The 15163-nt window shown below is 46.0% G+C and overlaps 1 protein-coding gene across 1 annotated transcript in view; it reads left to right on the top strand.

Moving 5' to 3' along the window:
- The window catches only part of LOC142499990 (aldehyde oxidase 1-like), a 60014-nt gene that overhangs the window by 22170 nt on the left and 22681 nt on the right, over positions 1 to 15163 (top strand). The window contains exons 16-25 of the mRNA XM_075610046.1: positions 123 to 209; positions 584 to 753; positions 1053 to 1170; positions 1902 to 2024; positions 7077 to 7173; positions 9347 to 9471; positions 10249 to 10382; positions 13058 to 13145; positions 13257 to 13343; positions 14899 to 15090. Coding sequence (XP_075466161.1) covers positions 123 to 209; positions 584 to 753; positions 1053 to 1170; positions 1902 to 2024; positions 7077 to 7173; positions 9347 to 9471; positions 10249 to 10382; positions 13058 to 13145; positions 13257 to 13343; positions 14899 to 15090 — 1221 coding nt within the window. The remainder of the gene's footprint in view (positions 1 to 122; positions 210 to 583; positions 754 to 1052; positions 1171 to 1901; positions 2025 to 7076; positions 7174 to 9346; positions 9472 to 10248; positions 10383 to 13057; positions 13146 to 13256; positions 13344 to 14898; positions 15091 to 15163) is intronic.

Genomic DNA, 15163 nt, shown 5'->3' with positions numbered 1-15163 from the left:
ACAAGGATATGTTTGAAAATGTACAGGGGCAGTAGAAGTGTACGTGTATGAAGATTATCTTGCATTGATAACATTGTCAGTCAGTAAGTATATATCTATTATTATTTTTATTACATTCTCAGGTCACATCTCTTGCCAAAGCCCCAGAATATCTCAGCGCCACCAGAGAATTTGAGAAGGAAATGCCCAAGACATCACAGATCTTTCAGGTGAATGAACCTCTTTATTTCACGTTACGGTGAGCGCACGGCACACGGCTGCTTGCAGAGACAAGCAAATTTGTTTTTGGCGTTCGCTGGCGCGTCACGTGAGTGGTTCGCCCAATGATAGCGAACCAGCTCCATGAAGTCATGGCTGTGCCCCCCCCCCCCCCGACACGTCCCCCTGAGCGCGCAACTGGCTGGCCACAAATCCCCCAAGAAAGATGGGCGCCAGCACGCTCAGCGTCACCGTGGCCGCAGCCTTAGTGTTAACAAAGAAGGACCAAGCCCCAGGAGCACACAGGGTTTAATGCCATGCCATGATTGGTAAGATTTAATGCCATGATTGGTAAGATCAGTATCTCATCGGTCTTCTCACACAGGAAGTGAACCCAAGTCAACCAGCTGAGGATCCCATTGGAAAACCCATAGTGCACCAGTCCGGTATTAAACAAGCCACTGGGGAAGCTGTGTATGTGGACGACATGCCGGCTGTGGACAGAGAACTCTTTATGGCTTTTGTCCTCAGCACCAGAGCTCACGCAAAGGTCTTGTAAGTGCAACAGTTACAATGGGGGCGAGGTGTCCAGCCTAAACAATGCACTTTTACCATTCAATTAATGCTCAGACTTTTTTTTAACCTGCGATTGAACATTTACTCTTCTCTGCTGGATTTAGGTCAGAAGTACTGAATAAACCTTTCTAAATTAGGCCAAATGAGTTTATCCTAATTGTTTAACCTTACATTATTTGACTATTAGCTGCAAAAACAAGTAAGCCAATGTTTGCTGATGTAACAGGACCAACAACATGTATAATATAAGATCATTTTGACTCTTTTTCATACCGCAGGTCAATAGATGTTTCAGAAGCTCTCAAACTTCCAGGCGTTGCTGATGCTGTAAGAGCCCAGGACGCAACAGGAACGAATGAGCTGCAAGGACAAGACTATCTGTTTTCAGAGGAGAAGGTAAGTCCTTTGGTTAACAAAGACAGTCCAATTCAACCGGTCAAAAAAAGAAGTATTAATTAACCCTTAAAGTAACTCTCTTACTGATTTTTATTCTGTGAAAAACTAATACATATCGCTTCTTGTCGAAGACACTGAATTCAAGCATTTCAGTTACTTATGTCTATCTTTTTTTGACTAATGATGGCACCATAGTTACGCTTAAAGAGGCAATCCAAGCAGGCATGTTTTATGGCTATTTATTGTTTATTTTTAACATAGGATTGCAGTAGGGAGTCTCGGGAGCTGAACCCTATTCATTTCAGCTCCGGGACCCCCTGCTTCCGGAGATACCTACATCCATAGGGGGTGCTGATAGCCACTCAGCTCAGCTAGCAGAGTTCACGTATTGGTGGAGTTTCAAGCTCCCACGCCCTGTGGGCCAATAGGAAGCTGTGACATCATCTGGTGAGACTGAGACTTCCTATTGGTCCACATAACTGGGAGCGTCAAACTTTGCAGAGTTAACGGCTCCCCATTGGAGGTCTATATCTCGGGGAGTAGGGGGTTCCATGCGCTGAAATTAACTGGGTTCAGCTCTAGACCACCCCCACCACCACCCCCTGCTTCAATCCTATGTTAATAATAATAATTTTTTAAAAAGCACATGAATTGCTTTATTTAGGATAAAAAATGAAGTTGTTTTTCAAATCTTTTTGGGTCGTTGCACCTTTAATTTTCGGTGGCTGCAGGTGCAGTGCGTGGGCCATATCATCTGTGGTATGTTGGCGGATACTCCGGAACATGCACGACGGGCGGCGGCCGCAGTGAAGATAACCTACGAGAATCTGGAGCCGGTCATCCTCACAATGGAGGTGATGTACAGTAGCTGTTATCTGGAAACGCTGATTTCCGCATCGTGGCTGCACACATTGCGCGAAGTTCTGGTCACATTGCTAGGCAGCGAGTCTCACTTAGGGGTTAATTCATTAAAGTCCGTAGGACGTTACCAGACAAAAACTCTCATTGACGTCAATAAGTAAGAGCGGTCAGACTATATTGTATAAGGCCCTTAGGGCAGGGCCATTTTAAGACCTTCGTAGGCCCTAAGCACTTTTATTTCTAGAGGCCTGTGTCCCTGATATTTTTACTAATTTTTATGCTAATTTCATCGTTTCCTTGTTTCTTTCGATACTAGCGATATGTGGCATTGATACTTTCGATATTTAAAGGTATCGGTACTTCGAAGGCATTTTAAATTAAAATGAGCTGTTTTCTCTTATTTTGTGATTTTTTTTTGTTTAGGTATTTTTACAAGTGAAATATTGTAGGCCCTAAAAGGTTCGTAGGCCCTAATCACTGTGCCTAGTCGGCCTAATGTATTAAGCTGCCCTGCCTTAAGCTGAGGCCCCAGTACCTCCGCTGCACGCGCGCCCGCGAGACTGGCGGCGCGTGCAGCCGATTCCCCGTGTGGCGGGGGAGTGCCGGATGCGTGGCCATGACGTCACCCGGCAGGTTTGCCCTCATTGGCTGAACCGCCGGGGGCGTGGCTTAGCGCTCTGTCGCGAGTCCTGCTCTCAATTCTATTGAGAGCAGGAGCAACTTTCGCCACAGCGCTGCGGCCCCCCCTCGCAGCAGGCCCGGCGCCATTGAGGGGAGGGCTCTCGTCCATGTAGCGTCCGCCACAGCGGGCGCTGCAGTAGCTAGCGGGGACCAGGCCTTAGAAGGTGTAACACCTACATAAGCAAAAAGGCAAAAGCTTACAATGTCAGCCATATACAAGCACGTTTGGGTCTGTGTGTGTATCTATGTTCATGTGCAGATCTGTATATATCATTGTATCATACAAATAACAAGAATATGACTTATTTTGAGATCAGGGTGCTTGCAGAGCAGCTGGGATCAACATCCAGCAGCAAAATAGATCATTCAAAAATCAAAGAACTCTGCAGCACTCTCTGGTAGATATAAACCAGGTTTAATGCATCAGACAAGCTTGCCAGATGCATGAAACCTGATGTATATCTACCAGGGAGTGCTGCCGAATTCTTTGATTTTTGTATTATCATTGTATCATGTATCATACATATCCGCGGTCTAGGATATTTTTGGTTGCGGATGGTTTGTCGCGCCCAAATCGCTACCAGCGGTTAGCCGCCACTCAGCTTGCCAATCCCAATCAGATAGGATTGAAGCAGGGGGGGGGGGGTTCCAGAGCTGAAACCAATTAATTTCGGCTCCTTGAATCCCCCTACTTCCCGAGATATAGACCCCCAAAAGGGTGCCGGTAACTCTGCAAAGTTTAACGCCCCTAGACATCTCTCCACCGGCCGTTTCACTTACCCTTTTCCCTAAAAACAACTAAGCTTAACCCCTAATACTAATGCTACTCACTACCCTAAAAACCTAACCCCTTGCCCTAAAACCCCATACCCTAAAACCCCTTACCCTAATCCACTACTCTAAAAACCTAACCCCTTACCCTAAAACCCCTTACCCTAAAACCCCTTACCCTAATCCACTACCCTAAAACCCCTTACCCTAATCCACTACCCTAAAACCCCTTACCCTAAAACCCCTTTCTCTAAAACCCCTTACTCTAACACCCCTTACTCTAAAACCCCCTTACTCTAAAACCCCTTACTCTAACACCCCTTACTCTAAAACCCCTTACTCTAAAACCCCTTACTCTAACACCCCTTACTCTAACACTCCTTACTCTAACACCCCTTACTCTAACACCCCTTACTCTAACACCCCTTACTCTAACACCCCTTACTCTAACACCCCTTACTCTAACACCCCTTACTCTAACACCCCTTACTCTAACACCCCTTACTCTAACACCCCTTACTCTAAAACCCCTTACTCTAAAACCCCTTACTCTAAAACCCCTTACCCTAAAACCCCTTACCCTAACACCCCTTACCCTAACACCCCTTACTCTAACACCCCTTACTCTAACACCCCTTACTCTAACACCCCTTACTCTAACACCCCTTACTCTAACACCCCTTACTCTAACACCCCTTACTCTAACACCCCTTACTCTAAAACCCCTTACTCTAAAACCCCTTACTCTAACACCCCTTACTCTAACACCCCTTACTCTAACACCCCTTACTCTAAAACCCCTTACCCTAAAACCCCTTACTCTAAAACCCCTTACTCTAAAACCCCTTACTCTAACACCCCTTACTCTAACACCCCTTACTCTAACACCCCTTACTCTAACACCCCTTACTCTAACACCCCTTACTCTAAAACCCCTTACCCTAAAACCCCTTACTCTAAAACCCCTTACTCTAAAACCCCTTACTCTAAAACCCCTTACTCTAAAACCCCTTACTCTAACACCCCTTACTCTAACACCCCTTACTCTAACACCCCTTACTCTAAAACTCCTTACTCTAAAACCCCTTACTCTAAAACCCCTTACCATAAAACCCCTATCGGTAACCGCTAAAACTCCTTGAATTAACTTACCTTACTCTGGAAATGGCCGGTGGTTGAGTGTGCAGCGTTGTGTTTGGTTGAGTGTGCAGCGGTGTGTTTGGTTGAGTGTGCAGCGGTGTGTTTGGCTGAGTGTGCAGCGGTGGGTTTGGCTGAGTGTGCAGCGGTGGGTTTGGCTGAGTGCGCAGCGGGGAGTTTGGTTGAGTGTGCAGCGGTGGGTTTGGCTGAGTGCGCAGCGGTGGGTTTGGCTGATTGCGCAGCGGTGGGTTTGGCTGAGTGCGCAGCGGTGAGTTTGGCTGATTGCTCAGCGGTGAGTTTGGCTGAGTGCGCAGCGGTGAGTTTGGCTGAGTGCGCAGTGGTGGGTTTGGCTGATTGCGCAGCGGTGGGTTTGGCTGAGTGCGCAGCGGTGGGTTTGGCTGATTGCGCAGCGGTGGGTTTGGCTGAGTGTGCAGCGGTGGGTTTGGCTGATTGCGCAGCAGTGGGGCACGTGAGTGTGCAGCGGTGGGTTTGGCTGAGTGCGCAGCAGTGGGGCACGTGAGTGTGCAGCGATGGGTTTGGCTGAGTGCGCAGGGGTGAGTTTGGCTGAGTGGCAGCGGTGGGTTTGGCTGAGTGCGCAGCAGTGGGGCACGTGAGTGTGCAGCGGTGGGTTTGGCTGATTGCACAGCAGTGGGGCACGTGAGTGTGCAGCGGTGGGTTTGGCTGAGTGCGCAGCAGTGGGGCACGTGAGTGTGCAGCGGTGGGTTTGGCTGAGTGCGCAGCAGTGGGGCACGTGAGTGTGCAGCGGTGGGTTTGGCTGAGTGCGCAGGGGTGAGTTTGGCTGAGTGGCAGCGGTGGGTTTGGCTGAGTGCGAAGCGGTGGGGCGAGTGAGTGCACAGCAGTGGGGAGACTGAGTGTGCAGTGGTGGGGCAGGTGAGTGCGCAGTTGTGGGGCGGGTGAGTGCACAGCAGTGGGGAAACTGAGTGTGCAGCGGTGGGTTTGGCTGAGTGTGCAGCGGTGGGTTTGGCTGAGTGTGCAGCGGTGGAGCAGATGCAGCGCAGGGTCCATTGGCGCAAAATGCCCACGCTGACTTGGTCACGTCAAAACGACCGCTACCAAACGTCCGATTCCATGTATCAGCGTGTCTGTATTGTGTGTTTACGTGCCTGTGTCTTTATGTATCATTGTGTTAATGTATGTATACTGTGTTTGCATCAGTGTGTGTGTAGCGTGTGTAAGGGAATTTGTGCAGTGGTTAAAGGGCTTTATATACGGACATTATGGGTCACAAGCTATAAGAGGCAGTGGGCACCATTAACCCCTTTGCTGCCACCGTGTTCATTAACACCTTCTTCTGCGAGTATAAAATCTTCGCGCTGTCCAGCTCGCCACATTTACCCAGCCTCAGCCTCTCTCTCTGCAGCCTCAGCCTCTCTCTCTGCAGCCTCAGCCTCTCTCTCTGCAGCCTCAGCCTCTCTCTCTGCAGCCTCAGCCTCTCTCTCTGCAGCCTCAGCCTCTCTCTGCAGCCTCAGCCTCTCTCTCTGCAGCCTCAGTCTCTCTCTCTCTGCAGCCTCAGCCTCTCTCTGCAGCCTCAGCCTTTCTCTCTGCAGCCTCAGCCTCTCTCTCTGCAGCCTCAGCCTCTCTCTGCAGCCTCAGCCTCTCTCTCTGCAGCCTCAGCCTCTCTCTCTGCAGCCTCAGCCTCTCTCTCTCTGCAGCCTCAGTCTCTCTCTCTGCAGCCTCAGTCTCTCTCTCTCTGCAGCCTCAGCCTCTCTCTGCAGCCTCAGCCTCTCTCTGCAGCCTCAGCCTCTCTCTCTCTGCAGACTCAGCTTCTCTCTCTGCAGCCTCAGCCACTCTCTCTGCAGCCTCCGCCACTCTCTCTGCAGCCTCATCTCTCTCTCTCTCTGCAGACTCAGCCTCTCTCTCTGCAGCCTCGGCCTCTCTCTCTGCAGCCTCAGCCTCTCTCTCTCTGCAGCCTCAGTCTCTCTCTCTCTCTGCAGCCTCAGCCTCTCTCTGCAGCCTCAGCCTCTCTCTCTGCAGACTCAGCTTCTCTCTCTGCAGCCTCATCCTCTCTCTCTCTGCAGACTCAGCCTCTCTCTCTGCAGCCTCAGCCTCTTCCTCTCTGCAGCCTCAGCCTCTCTCTCTCTCTCTCTCTCTGCAGACTCAGCCTCTCTCTCTCTGCTGCCTCAGCCACTCTCTCTGCAGCCTCAGCCTCTCTCTCTCTGCAGCCTCAGCCTCTCTCTCTGCAGCCTCAGCCTCTCTCTGCAGCCTCAGCCTCTCTCTCTGCAGCCTCAGCCTCTTCCTCTCTGCAGCCTCAGCCTCTCTCTCTCTCTCTCTCTCTCTCTCTCTCTCTCTGCAGCCTCAGCCTCTCTCTCTCTCTGCTGCCTCAGCCACTCTCTCTGCAGCCTCAGCCTCTCTCTCTCTGCAGCCCCAGCAAGTTTCAGAGCCTCGTAGAGGCTGCTGTTTGGCAGCTACCTTTATTATTTCCCCCCAATTCCCAGGATGCCATAAAACACAACTCGTACTATTTACCTGAGAAGAAAATCCGCCACGGAAACGCCGACGAAGCATTTAAAACCGCTGACCACATCATTGAAGGTAACTGCAATGAGCAGAGGAGATAAAGCAGAGATAACCAGAGCACAATGAGACACGTCAATCTGCTTCCATATCATATGTAACCCATTCACACTACTGTATGAACAGGGGAACGGAGCAAGGTTCATCCTGTAATATCCCTGTCCTACAAACACAGCCCAAAAAGGGTCTTCTTTCACCTCTTCGTTTTTACTGACCTCATTCTGTTCCCATGATCCCACACATGCTCCACCCTAAAATATTTCAGGATACAGTTTGCATTATACCAGTGCTGGAAATGTCTTTTAAACACCAGTCATTACTGCGCCTGATTTGAACACATTTTAAACCTGTTAAACATTGAGTTCAAATCCTTTTGGACTTTATTTCTTTTCGGAAGGTGTCTGCGATAGTAAAGAGGCAGTCCTCCCATCACTTGAACTTATTTATTTTTTTGGTTTTAATATACGCAGTCTTTGATTACCTGTATTGGAAATGAATTACCTACGCAGCCGATCGATTCGTTCTCCCGCGATTGATCAGCAAAGATTCTTCTTCCCAGGGCTCACTAAATTGCTGCTTTTTAGTTTAAAGCAATTCTTCAGTCAGTGTAACTCAGCAACTACAATGTATCCTGATATTATAAAATTTACATAGTCTATTGTTACAGTTTGTAGCTCAAATTGCTGAGGATATTGGCAACAAAATGATCACAAACAGGAAAGTGATACAAATATCTTGCACTGCTGGGGAAGTGTGCTGTTTTAGGCTGCGTCCATAGAGGGGGAGCAGTGCTGAACAGCGCCGACGCTGAGGCTCGCCTGCTGAAGCCTGTGCGATTTCATGCACATGCAGGCGAGCCAGCGTGCGCGATCGGGGGCGGGGCAGGGATGTTGCTGTTTCAATAGCCCGCGACGCACCGACGTCAATGTCACGGCGCCGTGACGTTGACGCTGCTGTGCTGTGATTGGAGGTTTTCAGCCGACAGCGCGCTGAAAAACCGCTTTGGCTGTTGGCTGAAAAATCCAACTCCTCAGCACGCCTGCGGACGCTCGCGTGAGCCCCCTCTAAAGACATCCTCATTGAGGATGCCGGGGCTCAGCGCGGAGCGTCCGCACGGCTGAGCGCTGCCTGTCTTTCCATGGACGCAGCCTTAGAAGCCTGTTATAGAAATCAAAGGATGCTCAGTATATTAAAGCATCAAAACATGTGAAATCTTGTACGTTTAAAAAAAAAATTAACAGTTCTGTAGTATTAGATAATACTTACTGTATTTTAATTAATTTCTTTTTGTATTCAACTCTTAATGCCATGTTTAATGCATTGTAAAGCAGCCTTTGATTTCTATAGCAGGTTTTAGCCACCTCCGTAGCAGTGCAAAATCTTTGCAACACTTTCCTGTTTTGGATAATTTGTTGCCAATATTCCCAGCAGTTTGAGCTGTAAACTGTAACAATAGATAATGTTACCTGGATAGCTGCTGAGTTACACTGGCTGAAGCAGCCATTATGTTAGTCACACAATCAGGATTTTTACAGCTTTATAACAGGAGCACCAAACGATTGTCAGCTTAGGTAAGAATGCAGAATTATACATTGCCACATGCTTTACGTATACAAATAAGCAAAAAGGAAGAAAAAAGGGGAATGTAATATTGCAGCTTGCCATATATATATATATATATAAATCAAATACACAATACTGTTCTGTAGCCATCAAAATGCTAAATATATATGTGTGTGTGTGTGTGTGTGTGTGTGTGTGTGTGTGTGTGTGTGTGTGTGTGTATATATATATATATATATATATATATATATATATATATATATATATATATATATAATGTATAGATAGATAGTAAATTAATTATTCTTGTTGAAAGAGTGTTATTGGAAATTTTTAAATAAGAAGATAGTACTCAAAATTGCAAAATCAAAATGCAGTGGTACCATCACACAATTACCGCTGCATTTAACCAATAAACTGCCAAAGAGGCATGCTGGGCATTGCAAAGGCGGCATTGGTCATGGGAACTGGGTTAAACTCTAACATGCTAGGAGCAGGCCCAGCAACGCATTGAGTTCAGCACACAAGCAGCTAATAAAGTTTAGAGCTGAATACGGTGCTGGGATAAATGTGGGATGAAGCTGCAGAATTATACAGGAGAGCTGCTATGTGCCTGTCATTTAATTAGGGGAGATCCACATCAGAGGACAGGAGCAATTCTACATGGAAACCAACACGGTGCTCGCAGTGCCCAAACGGGAGGAGAATGAGCTGGATATTTATATATCAACTCAGGACCCCACCTCTGCACAGGTGCGTATCTCCGCTCTATAAGATATGATCACGTTCGCCTTTTCAGCCAGCGTAGAAAGCCAGGAATAAGAGACTAGCCGTGTTTATTGGCTGATCCGTAGGAGGACGTGTTGGTTCTGGACACTTCAGATTATGGGTTTAGTTGGCATCTCTTTATCCCCCCTCAATCTTACCCACCTAAGCAGTAATAATAATAATAATATCACCGTTTCCTTCCCCCCTCTCCTCTTTGGAGCATGAAATGAGCTTCCTGGATTACACCCCAGCGGTGGCTGCATGCATGTTCTGCAATATAATTGTAAAAGCTCTTTGGATTCAAAAGACACTACATAGATACAAGTAATTACAACAACAACAATAATAAAAATAATAATAATTCACTGTTATCATTGTTATTATTATTTTGTTTTAGGCACTCAGAAATAGAAATAGAAATATATTTTTTAAGCCTTAAACTGATTGGCTGCCAAAGCCAGCGAATCAGGTAATACAGTACAACATCTGGTTGGCCGAGAGACCAACAAGAAAAAGGAAAGGCTCAAACTAAAATAAACATAGGCCAGAAACTAGTGTAAAATAAGAAAAACAGTGCTCTAAAGGAGGAGGCGGAGCATAAAAGATAAACCATGGGGGGATACCGAACAGAGCACCCCGCCTAAGGCCCACTGGTGTATTAGATGTTAGAAAAGCACAGTACTTGAATGACACTTTGCCGGCCCCTCTGGCAGTGAAGGGGTTAATAAAAAGCGTACTTTTTGTGCCTGGCTTTTATTTCAGCTCCTAGCGGCAATAGCCCTCGGCGTCCCCTCTAACAGGATTGTGTCTCACGTAAAGAGAGTCGGCGGAGCTTTTGGGGGCAAGCTGACTAAGCCAAATATCTTTGCCTGTGCCGCAGCCGTGGCAGCCCACAAGTGAGTGGCATCTTCATGCGACGGAGCACAGCAAACGTGGCACCCCTTTATTCCCTAACCCTCTGCACTGACATGTCTCCTCTCTGCTCCATCTGCCTCTGCTCCATTCACACTAATGACACAAACACTTCCGGTTGCAGGCTCAAGCCTTTGTTCCGGGAGAGATGTAGCTTCAAACCTTGCCACCTTTTCTATTGAGCCTGCTGAGGTTTCAGATAGCAAGCAGCCTGCTTCACTGCTTCACTGCTTCTCCGCTACAGTGCATACTGTATATATTTATATATGGCTTTTTTTGCGGGGAAGTTTAGCGCAGCTGAGTTCTTGCACCATTTTCATGAGTCCCGTCTTCTTTTTATGCATTATGAAGACACTCCATACAGTTTACTGATTATGAAATTATTGAAAGAAACTGAATTTGTTTTTAGCGTTTAGATATATATTCATTCTTCTTTGATTAGAGATTGGCACCTATTTCCCTACAAAAAAACCCACTAACAGTGTAAACAGATTATATGTAAATGTATATGTATACAGTATATATGTAGAGGTATCAGTATCGTGTTAGCAGAGCTTAATAATCAAAAACGAATAGACGATCCCGTTCTGTGGCTAACGAAATGCTTTTATTTGTGCGAGCTTTCGAGATAAAGTGATCTTTTTTTCCGGCGGTGTTACAATAAATAAAGCAACACTTGCTTGCTTGAGTGCGCTCATGCTTAGAGCATGAGCGCCGGGTGTCCTGCAACTTGCGGACGCGCGCGTGGGGGGGACGAGGGGGGTGCAATTGCGGGCTATTTGAGCAAGCGAGAAAGTATAAAAAATGTTATTTACAAAAGCGTCGAGAATGCGCACATTAGCCACAGAACGGTATCGTCTATTCATTTTTGATTATATATCAGACAATCAAGATAGATGTACCCTTCAGTACATGTGTACCCTATCTTTCTAGATATATATATATATATATAACCCCTCAAACCTCCCTCCAAATAATATATGGAGAGACACCTGTACTCAAAAAGGAGCACACCTTAAATACCTGATAATTATGCTAATGTTATATGCAAAGTATATATAAATGATTCACACCTCCACACCGTCTAAAATATTTCTATAAGACGTATACCGACAAGTGAAAGGCCCATTGTGATGAAGGGGGAACCTGTCAGGCCCAATAGGATGAGAACCCATAACCTCTGCTATTCTGGACAGCAGCTCTAGCATTGAACGAACCCAAATGCTAGAAAGCTCCACTGTCACAGCATACTTTTGCACCCTACTGCTCACACCTGTGGCTCCATAACCCTGGCTTCCTTTTAAAGCAGACCACTTACACTTCCTGGTTACCAGGTCAAAGTGCCTTGGGCACAAAAAGGAGCACACCTGAGATACCTGAGAGATGTCAGGGCCGGCTGGGAGTATGGTGCAGGCCGGGTGTGGATCATCTTACTTCCTCCAGGGCCGTGTTGACGTCATGTGATGGTATCCTGTGACGTGCAGGGCATTTTTCCCACCCTCGTGTCATGTGACGTTGCGTCATCACGTAACTTCGTGGCAGCAGGAGATGCCGGCGGTTACAGAGGCCCACACTCTCCTCCGGCTAAACTCCTGTAATCACAGTTTAAATGTTGGGGTGGTTCATTTAAATTGGGCCGGGGAAGAACGCGGGGCCTCTGTAAGCGCGGGGCCAGGTGCAATCGCACCAATGTGATTTGTAATACAGGAGACGGCTACTTATCAAATTTTATTCCGTGATTTATGACCGTGTCAAACTGTGCGTGTTTGCTCGAAACAATAATAGTAATATATATATATATAAATAGACCATACGATACCGGTTGCAACACGACATCAAGGGACAGCACGCAGGTAAGTAATTCATACATTTTCTATATTTGATAGAAGACACAAAAACCGACGTTTCGGTCCCCCAGTGGGACCTTTCTCAAGGTGGGTCCCTTGATATCGTGTTGCAACCGGTATCGTATGGTCTGTTATTGCTTTATGGGATAAGCACCAAAACTTATTTACTTGTAAATGGTGTGCCGGCTGTGCATTGGAATATATATATATATACATAGATACATATAATTTTGCAGACACAATGCATCTTTCTCCCAAAGAACTTACAATCTAATTTTGGAGCTTGAGGCACAGGGGGATAAAGTGACTGGGTTCACTCACTTTAAATTCAGTGACATTATCACTGAGCAAGCCATCTTATTTCCAATGGTCTCACACTACAATGTTTTTTTTTTGGGGGGGGGGGCGTAAATAAGATTTTATTAGTATAATAAGGAAAATACATACAATTAGCAAAAAACGCAGCTGCAACAATTCGCATGTACGAAGCTTGCGATGTCATTTTACATTTCTCTAAAAATAAAATGTATATTTCAGATACCAAACATTTAATATTTATTTTAGGTTTCTAAAGGGAAGTTATAGAGGGAAAAATAAAAGGAGGTTGAGCGTAAGGAATAAAACCAAATAAATACATAAAAAAAATTATATATTTTTGAAAAACACCATTTTTTTACCAAAACCTAACAATTTTTTTGCACATCTTTCCTACAGTATGTGACATACTGTAGCTGCGATAAATACAAACAAAATGTTTCTCGGCCAAGAGAAACTCCAAAGAGAATAACGGGGAACTTTCCGCTCTGTTTCAGGACCAAACGCCCTGTGCGCATTGTCCTGGAGCGCTGGGAAGACATGCTAATTACCGGAGGCCGACACCCCTTCTTGGGGAAATACAAAGTGAGATATGGAGGGGGGGGGGGGAGACAGTGGGGTTTGGTTATTGACAGACTGCAAACTGCAGCTGAAAGAATGTTCTGCACTCACACAAACCGCGGCCTTTTGTTTCAGGTGGGATGCATGAATGACGGCAAGATTGTGGGGGCAGATATTACCTTTTACAGCAACGCGGGATGCACTCCTGATGAATCCGTCCTGGTAACCTTCCATCCTACTGATATCTAAACATGCGCTATGTATACAAAACTGAGCTTTTAGGTCCTTATATACTAAACAGTGCTACGCCTTACCACCCATTCATGTGCCTCATCGCTTAGTAAACATGGGCCGTATTATTCTTACTCACTGGGAACTCAGCATGTATTTACCTTATCACTGATACAGTAACTAAACAGGTATTGTTCCTATTGACTGATAGCTAGATAACTATGCAGTTAATATACTGTATCTTTCCACAGATAAGTCAGCAGGGAGCAAACTGGGGGGCGGGAGTGTGGTCTGGGGGGGCGCGGGCCATTGCAGAGGCCCCGCACTCTTCCCCCAGGCATTTAATGCCGGGGGATCGCAACAAGGAAACTTACCTTGTTTCAGACCCGTTTCCATGGCAAAGTTATAAAGTGTAAGTTATAAAAATCCATGGTTACATTAAAAGAACAGGGTTAAACCGTCAATTCACAATGGGGAAAAGCAGCGTTGCAGACCTGCCTGAGACATGTGAAAGTGCTCATAAGTGGGACTGGTATTTGAAATAAACAACATAAACGCAATGTTCCTCCGTGTACTACTGGGTAATCCTTAAATTACAGCAGGTACAAAGGATCAGGGACACAAAGGACGAACCTTCACTGAAGAATGGGGTGATGGAAGGTGTTGTGCCGCTGGAACATTAATCCTTTGTAACTGCTGTAACTTAAAGCAGCAATCCCCCTATTTTAAACTTTTTTCACATCGTTTTACGGAATCTGTTCTAGCGCAGAACTGCTTGTTTTTATCTCCGTGAACCCCCCCCCGTTTGTTTTTTTTTTGTTTTATTAGATATTTACCTTTTTTTATGTGCCAGTTTTTCTGGTCCCTTTTGGGAAATCATTACGGGTGCTATCCATGCCTCACGCCCACGGCCAACAGCAGCATGACGTGGCTGCATTCTATTGGAGGACCTCGGCAGCCATCTTTGATTTCACTTTCATTTTATTGGCACGTAAAAAAAAAGTTAATATCTCCAGAAGAAGCACGGATCTTCCATATCTGTAATAAATAATACATTCCAAAAATTGGGTACTGCTTTGAAAATGCAGTTGCTTTTTTGTTTAGTTGATGTATTCACGTATTTTGTTTATTTGACATATTCAATTAAAAAAAGCAGTGGCAGGAGGTATCCCTTATGTACAATAGCAACAGAAGAAAGTAGTATGTTTTAGGGACTAACGGACAATGGATTCTTTTAAGGAGAAACTGTTATTATGTGTCTAACAAGCTGCACCCGACATGTGGTTATTACATCTGATGCAAATGTGTGTGAAAACAAACTTCTATTGATGTTGACACAGAAACACCTGCACGTATTGAAGTATAATATTATATACAATACGATGTATATTATATCTATTGAGCACTACAAATATGTAATGCAAAGAATGGATGCTGATACTGTCGCAGAATACTTTCTCTGTTCAAAATGAAATCAAGTGCCCTGTATTGCAGCTTGTCTGACCTCATGGGCTCAGTGGTGCATATTTCACTTGTTATACCACAGGTGTCAGTGATCGCCCTGATAAAGATGGACAGCGCCTACAGCTTCCCCAACCTCACGTGCCGCGCCACGGCCTGCAAGACAAACCTGCCGTCCAACACCGGTTTCCGAGGCTTCGGCTTTCCCCAGACCGCCTTGGTTGTAGAGACTATAATGGATGCTGTAGCTATGAAGTGTCAGTTACCCCCTCACCAGGTGATACATTGCATCAAATAGAGGGGAACCTGATGCATTGTGTAGCAGTAGCTTGTGCTACCTGGGAGATGAT

Source organism: Ascaphus truei, chromosome 7 (genome assembly GCF_040206685.1).
Source record: "Ascaphus truei isolate aAscTru1 chromosome 7, aAscTru1.hap1, whole genome shotgun sequence".
In the NCBI taxonomy this organism is placed as follows: Eukaryota; Metazoa; Chordata; class Amphibia; order Anura; family Ascaphidae; genus Ascaphus; species Ascaphus truei.
This window is presented reverse-complemented; position numbering and strand designations above follow the sequence as displayed.